The sequence below is a fragment of the Lathyrus oleraceus genome, chromosome 1, assembly GCF_024323335.1.
Source record: "Lathyrus oleraceus cultivar Zhongwan6 chromosome 1, CAAS_Psat_ZW6_1.0, whole genome shotgun sequence".
Taxonomy (NCBI): domain Eukaryota; kingdom Viridiplantae; phylum Streptophyta; class Magnoliopsida; order Fabales; family Fabaceae; genus Lathyrus; species Lathyrus oleraceus.
This window is the reverse complement of record NC_066579.1, coordinates 150,285,243-150,293,765: the sequence shown is the minus strand read 5'-3', so window position 1 is coordinate 150,293,765 and position 8,523 is coordinate 150,285,243. Positions and strand designations below refer to the sequence as shown.

Below are 8,523 nucleotides of genomic sequence, written 5' to 3'. Positions count from 1 at the left end.
ATACCAATCCTTTCTTCCAATCATGTGTGATGAACAGCCTGAGTCGAGATACCATTGATCTTTGAACTTTTCTTCTTCTTTTATTGTGACAATTAGCATCACTTAGTCTTCTGGAAGCTTTGCATCACTTTCTTGATCTTTCTTTCCTCATCGACATTGATTTGCATCATGACCATAATTTTGACAGTTGTAGCACTGGATATGACTTTTATTAGTATTTTTTCCATTGCCTCTTCCTTTACCTGAACCACCACCTCTGTGATTGCCTTAGTTAGAAGATTGTCTCTTATTCGATGAACTACCCTCTTGATGGTTTCCTCTACCAGTTGAATTTTTGTAACTTCCTCTGCATTTGTTACCATTCCATCTTCCTTTGTCTTTCTTAGTCAGCTGATCTTGCAAAGTCACGTTAGTCTTCGACTTGCTTGTAGTTCTTTTAGACATTCTTTCTTTGTGAGATTGAATCGACCCTTGAAACACTTCTTTTGTAATACTTGAAAAGTCCTTCGATTCATCTATGGCTACTACCACATGATCGATCTTTGGATCTAGTGACCTCAAAATCTTGGACACTACAGATTTTGATGTCAACACTTCTCCACATGTCTTGATTTGATTCACCAGTTTTGTTACTCTGGTGAAGAAATTAGTCACACTTTCATTGTCTTCCATATGAAGCAAATCATACATTCTTTTGTGAGTTTGTAACCTCGCCTCCTTCATGTAGCGATAAATTCATGAACACTAAGCTATGGATGAACTTAACGTCAATAAAACCAGAGTCACCACCGTGCTTTTACTGTTTCAAAATGAAAAGGGAAAAGTACGAACAAAACCCAAAGATAAGAAGTTTTCAAGTCAAAACTAATAAAATGTCAGAGATTACAGGTAAGGGGGTTGGTTACATAGAGGGAGTGTGTTAGCACCCAAAGTGTCCTAGGTACTCATAGGGAGCCTTTTTTCATGTGTGTATGTGTTTTTGGTATAAAAGATGTTTGAGAAAAAATAGAGTGTGGGGATGAGAAAAGAATTCATTGATATATTTTTGTGTTTGACAAGACCTTCGGACTTGTGACTACGTACCAACATAAAAATGAGGGATCAAAACCTCGTAGTTTGTGGTAAAAATTTCAAAGTTGGTGAATTGCTTTTAACAAAAATTTAATTGAGAAGGGAAAATGGCCAAAGATTTGAATGAAGTTGTTAGTTCTATTTGTCTTTTGAAATTTTAAGTCAATTATGATTAGATTTATTTACAAGTTTGATTTATGAAAAAGTTTAAAAATTCATTGGTGTAAGGCCAAAGTTTCTATTTTAAATAAGGTCTAAGTTTGAAATCACAAGCAAAGAATATTTTTTGAAAAGGGGGAGAGATTTTGAAATTTAAGAAGTGGGAGGAGATGAAGAGACTATCCTAAGCACAAATTTAAAAGTTAAGAGTTCAAATGATCTGACCAATGAGATGCAATCCAACTGACAAGAATGTCATATAGAAAACCCATTTTCCCTTTGGACTTAGAATCAAGCAATAACCCATAAGCAATTAGCAAATATTCAGGCATCATGAAGATCAAGGCATCAAATAAAGATAGCCACATCCAATCAAGCAAATCTGTAGCTAGCAATCTTCTTTGTCTTCCCATGTATCAGATGAATTATCCCTTGATGAACTGAGGGCAAAGCATCAGACACAAAATCAAAATAACAATTAAGCACAAAGAAAGAGTAGCAGATGAATTCAAACAAATCCCTAAACTTGCATCAGATAAAGGCTTAGTCCATAATATCTTGATCTCAAAATGTTGGCATTGGCCATGTCCTTTTGCATATGGAATGTTGCCTAATCCTAAGTCCAAAAGTTCAGATCAAGACCAACAGTCCACCAACCATTTTTTAGGGTTTTTGTTGTTTATTAAGTATTTTAAGGTCCTAAGTCCACAAACAAAATCAAAATGCACAAACAAATATATACAATCATAAGATATGCCTCAAATGAGCAAAGTGAAAATGACATAAACATAAACAAGTTAAATGAAATGTAAATGACAAATGAATGATAAATGGTTGAAAATTAAATTGTATAAAGTAAATGACTTGAAAGTAAAATAATATTAATAAGAGTTAGTCAAATGTTAGTTAAGTGTTAGTGGTGTTAATGGTGATTTTCAATTGTTTAAGTCATTCTTTTGGAGAACACTCAACCCTTCATTCACAAGTGTGGATCCTTGAACCAAGTCATCTTCCATGAGAAGGGCTCCAACTTGGATAATTCACAAGTATGCCAGTAGCTCCCATGAAAGGATAAAAGGTCAAGTCTCCAAACAATGCTATGAAGAAAGGGATACTTACAATCCCATTTATTAGAATGCTATGCCTTGAGGGTCAAATTTAGCTCTATGTTAAGCAAATACATACTCTATTCGACACAAACACATTTCAACTTCGACACAAAGAATTATATATTTAACAATTATGATTAGTAAACTATTTTTATTTCCTATCATTTAATAAATTTTAATAAAAATGAAAACTAAAATATTTAAGGACTATTGCTTCGACCACAATTCAAACTCGATTAGATATTTAAACTTTGAACCCGAATTTATTTTGGTTTAATGTCCGATTCAATTTTGATTATTTTGTACATACTATTTTGGTTTCTTTAATAACCGGTGTGATAAACCATTTTTTTTTATCTCGGTCAATCGCAGTGTCCGAAATGAGACGAACTTACTATAAGACACTATGTTATCTCACGCAACAACTAATTGAGGTAAAAATTATAAATTTTGATATTGGTTTAGTTGTATCAATTTGGCATGAGGTCACTCTATGTTAAGTGTTTGGTTAGCCACTAGTATTAGAGTTTATCTTTTAAATGGATGATACTAATGAAGAATTTTTTACCTTAAAAAAAAAAATCGTGTAAAAAATAAATGTTTGTTCAAATAAAAGATTGAGAAAAAAGATAGTGGGAGAAGTAGTATTTCGACCCTACAAAAATTACTCATGTCACATACAACTTGCCATATTTCATCTTTAAAAGCAGGCCACTCAATTTTTTAATCACCTTAATATAGAGAGATATATTCAATTTATAATTATTAGAATCAAATGATTATTCTCTAATGTATTAATCAGAATGATGAAAAAAATCTCTTGTAACCCATGTAATGGCATATAGGCTCTTATGGGCCCATAAAACATATTAAAATAAATTAGCTTATAATTTATACTTCATATATATCTTCACTACAAAATTTGATCAAACAGACAAATCATAAAATGCTAAACAAACAAATCCATAGTCCAAAAATCTAATACTAAATCTTAATGATCTAAAGGCTTCAAACAAATTTGCACACCATATTTAGGTTTAATAGTAAGGACAGTGATTGGTGCATGTTTATAATTCTCTGAAATAGTGAAGCTAAACCTAGAAACCAACATTGCCAAAATAATCTTAGCTTCCATTATAGCAAATGACTGTCCAACACAGTTTCTTGGGCCAGAAGCAAAAGGTAAGAAACGACCAGGCATGAATGATTTTGAAGCAAATCTTTGTGGATTGAATTCATTTGCATCTTTTCCCCATAATTCTTCACTATGATGAATAGCCAAAACTGGAATCCAAACTGATAAGCCTTTAGGAATATAAAGATCACCTAAAATAATGTCTTGAAAAGCCATTCTAGAAAGTAGGGTTGCTGGAGGATAGAGTCTCATTGATTCATTGATTACCATATGCAACTGCAAAAATTAAACTATAGATTAGTATCGCACCTAAGAATACTTAGATAAGATAGTAAAATATTTAAAATTTAAATTCAACTCTAAATATGCAGCTGTGTTAATTTTTTTTTAAGTGAGAGTTTTAGTAATCATTGTGATCTTCCTATGGTTATTGCCAAAAAAAAAATAGTGATTGCCCTCAAATATGTATTATATAATTTATGTGCAAAAGATGCTTTATTTTTTTATAGTTATAATTCTCTAAGGTAATTTTGATTCTTTGACCATCTTTTGAAAAATCTATATAGCCTACTAAAAATAATCATTAGTATATTTCACTCTTTGATTTTTCTATTGTGCCTTCTCACCTCTATGAGTTGAACAAATATAATAAAATATGTATGAAGTGGGTAGCCATAAAACCATGTCATGAGTAGACATGAACCATTCATATCTTAATGACATAATTAAAGAGTGTCAATTTAATAATAAATACCAAACTATTGTGTTTTAGATTATGTAATATTAATAATTTAATTAATACAAGATATTTATTAAGTGTCAATTTTATTTTATTTTATTCTTCTAAAGGTATGGCTGTAACCTTACTGTAAAATTCAAGAATGAATTAAATAATATTTCACTTATGAGTATCTTTGGATACTCTAAAAGTAAGATACCTTTCAATTTCAAATATATTCTTGAAACTACATGCGCTCATGAAGGTTTATGTTATATATATTTAAATCAACTATGTTTACTGTTTGTTTATAGAGTCGTACACTTGTTTTTTTATTACTAAAGTCACATCCTAGTTAAGATCTTTAAACATTTTTTATATATATATAAAAGTGTGAAATAATTATTTCACACAAATTAAAAAACATAGATAATTTTATATCAGAAATAAAAAATATCAATCATAAATAAACTTTATACCAAAATTCAATAAAAAAAATTTAAAAATAATCTAAACTAATAAAAAAAATAAAATTCGTTATAAATCTGTGATAAAAGAATTGTTACCAAACAGTTTTTTAAATCATGGATTTATAATTTATAAACTAACTTATTTAGTTTATAGAATAAAACAAAACCAATAATTTATTACTACCTTAATTCATTTTTAATTATCGTTTCAAGGTTATTGACGCACATTCAAAACAATAATACATTTTATTATTTTTGACATATTTGTTTATATTTTTCTATAATATTGTTAACTATTTATAAATCATTATGTTTTTTTTCTCTTAGTCGAAAATTATTATGACGAAGAGCATAAAATCTTAAAAAACACAAAATAGGGAGAGTACTAACCACATTGAGTTTGGAGAGTTGATCAATAGAAGGCATTTCTTGATTGAAAGTCTCTTTAACTTCAATTCTAACTTTTTCTTGCCAAGTTGGATTGCTAGCTAACAACATAGCAGTCCATGTGAGTAAGAGTGCAGTTGTTTCATGTCCAGCAAAGAAGAATGTTTTGCATTCATCCATAACTAATTGTAGGTTTAAGCTACCACTCTTTTGAGTCTCATCTAAAAGCATTCCCAATAAGTCATTCCCATAAGAATTACTTCTTCCCATTTCCACACAATCTTTTCTACTTTGTATTATCTCCATCAAGAGTCTCTCTACTTCCATCTTCAATGACTTGATCTCTCTATTATAAGTACTTGGAAAAAGCCTACATATTTTTTTGAAAAAAAACAAACAAAATGTATTATACACTAAACACAAAATTACATTTTGTATCCATCTTTCTTTTAATGGATTTAAAATGTGTATATTTATTTAGTTTTATGTTTTTGTTCTATTATACTTTTAATAAGCATAATAAGCATCAAACTTTGAATTTTAGACTTTTAATAACCTACATAAAAACCTCTAAAAATTTAAGACGACTTTAAATATATAATTTTATACAATGTAACATACATATATATTCAAGACTATTTTAAGTTTTTAAAGACCTTTGGCAAAATAAATAATATTTTTATTTAATTGTAGTTTAACTGTGACAAATATCTTAAAAGAATTTATTTAGTCATGATTTAACCGTGACAAATTTTAAACTCTATGATGTAATCCACTTTGTACTAGTGGTGATAAATGAACATGCTCACTTTATTTAGTCTATCTCATATACATGATCGACAGGCGGCATAGTTTTAGTTAATACTCCTATCCGCAAAATAAATAAATAAAGTAACAACACGAGGAGGACATATTTGAAAATGGAGATTTAAAACCTTAGTCCGCCTCAAAAAATACTGATAAAATGGGCATGCCTACCCTTTTTTTCCAACATACATACTGACAAAATAAAATTTGAATAATATATATATATATATATATATATATATATATATATATATATATATATATATATATGATTACGGACGTGTAAGACGGACTATCGCAAATAATTCAAAATTTATCATATTAAATCATAATTAAACATAGCCTCATAAGATACTTGTCATTATTAAATTTTGAGTAAATATAACCTCAAATTATTTTGTCATGGTTAAAGAAGGTTTAACCTTCATAAAATCTCTAAAAATTTAAAAATTTAAGACGACGTTGAATATATATAAGACATATATATACAATTAAAAACACATATACACTCAATGTTGTCTTAAATTTTTGGAGACTTTATATAATTAACACATGGAAAACGTAGTAAAATAAAAAGTTTTTATTTAGTTGTGGTTTAATTGTGACAAATATGTTAAGAGGGTTTATTTAGCCACGATTTAACTCTGATAAATTCTAAACTTTGCGATGTAATCCATTTTGTACTAGAGTTGACAAACGGACATGCTTGCTCTATTTAACATGTCTTACAAAAGTTTGCAATAAAAACAAGACATGACGATAAGCTTAGTTGAAGGTGCTAACCTAAACTTTTGGCCATCCCGGCAAAAAAATTAATAGCGGGGCATGGTGGACATTGGACCTTATACCCTTAAAAATTAAAAGTTGCAAAAATTCTTATTATTATTTGCGTCCTCAAAAAATGGAACAATGCTAGGAGGACATATTAGAGTATTGAGAAATGAAGATAAAGAGAAGTCTAATAAATTCATAGAAATTACAAACCTGCTTCCAGGAAACCAAAGCTTTTTAGTTGCTTGAGCACAAAGAGCTTGTAACTGTGTGAGAAGATGAAATATTTGTGTTCCCTTTTTATAGTTTGTACCAAACTCAGTTCTTGAAATAATATCTGCAGTGAGTTTTGTGAAATATTCTCCAATTTCAACCTCTTTTTTGTCACACTCCAATGTTACATTTTGAAGTGATTCAAGCATCTCTTTAGTGCATTCCATCATGTGTACAGCATAACTCTATATTAAGAGAGAGCAAAGAAATTCATGAGAAAATTAGTGGAATACAAAAACTATATAAACCAATATTTATCACTATTATTTTAACTATAGTTTTATATTGCAAAACCTTAAGTTTTTCTCCCATGAATGCTGGTGAAACTAGATGACGTTGGTGATACCAATCATCACCATTTGCCATCAACAAACCTTTTCCTATAAAATTCTTAGATCCTTGTTGTTGCTGCCATGATTTCCCAGATATTGTACTATATTTTGAAAGAAATTCCTTGATCAATTCAGTTTCTGTTAAACACAATCTTGGCTCTATTCCATTCCAATAGAAAAATCTTTTTCCTGCAAAATAATATAATTTAGAAACCATTATATCAACAAATCTATCTGCACATAGATATCAGACACGACATTAGTGGCACATCACCACTAGTATTTATATATTTTTCATACCATATTGCTTTGACCAAGCAACAAAATGAGGCAAAAGACGACCAACAACATCATGGTTGATTGATTTCATGTCTTGAGAAGTTGCTGTGGAAACAAAAGATGAGATCTCTTTAAGGTTGCCTGATAGAAACCTAGGTTTAGGACAAAACACACCTTGCTTCTCCATAACCTTCTTGATTCTTATTGGATTAAGCCAATAACATGAAATTGTGTCATAAAAAACTTTAATAATTAGTGTCACAAGAATAACCAAAAGTGTTGCGAGAATCATCATATTCTTAGTGATATAGTAATGATTCAAGAATGTTAAGATTACAAATGAGTATATTAGTTTGTAAAGTTTATGGAAGAATGAATATTTGATGCTTGAGTGTTATAAACATACATGTAGTTCAAATTTGTTTATTTGTTAATCCTAGGGGGTTGGTAGAGATTAGAATAATAATTTTCATTATTCTTTGTTAATCCTGGTTGCAGTTTAGTAATCATGATACTGTTACAAAGATCTATTAATTTTTTTTTTAATTAAAGAAAATAAATTTTTTATTAATTAAAATGTTATTGTACAACCGTGCAGATTAGGTTGAGGTTGTAAGGTTAAGGTTTTATCTTAAATTCAAATTGCAGTCATTAATAAAAATTCAAAATTAGGAGGAAAAGTATAGCAATAGTATAATGTAATATAACATTAGTACAATAACATTACTAGAAGAATATTAACGTACAAGTGTGGAATGTAAATATTTGATAAATATTATCGTAAAAGTAGATAAAATTATATTGACTGTATATAAAAAAACAAAGGTCTTATCTACGATATTAGTTCTTGAGATAATCTTTCATTCAACAACATATTTTCTCACTTTTATGATTATTAGTCGAGTTCCATTGTACAATCCTGAGATAACATTTTTTAATAACTTTACGGATACCCCCAATTTTAAATTTCAACATGTGGTTTGAAAGTGCAGAAGGATTAATTGTGTTTAAG

At 29.2% G+C, this 8,523-nt stretch overlaps 1 protein-coding gene across 1 annotated transcript; it reads right to left on the bottom strand.

Moving 5' to 3' along the window:
- Positions 1-3,330: 3,330 nt before the first annotated feature.
- On the bottom strand, positions 3,331-7,812 carry LOC127123259 (cytokinin hydroxylase). Its single transcript, XM_051053497.1, has 5 exons — positions 7,533-7,812; positions 7,195-7,421; positions 6,841-7,085; positions 5,053-5,419; positions 3,331-3,750 (listed from the first exon to the last, which is right to left on the bottom strand). The coding sequence occupies exons 1-5, from the start codon at positions 7,804-7,806 to the stop codon at positions 3,331-3,333; spliced, it is 1,533 nt and encodes a 510-aa protein (XP_050909454.1). The 5' UTR covers positions 7,807-7,812.
- Between the last annotated feature and the right edge of the window lie 711 nt (positions 7,813-8,523).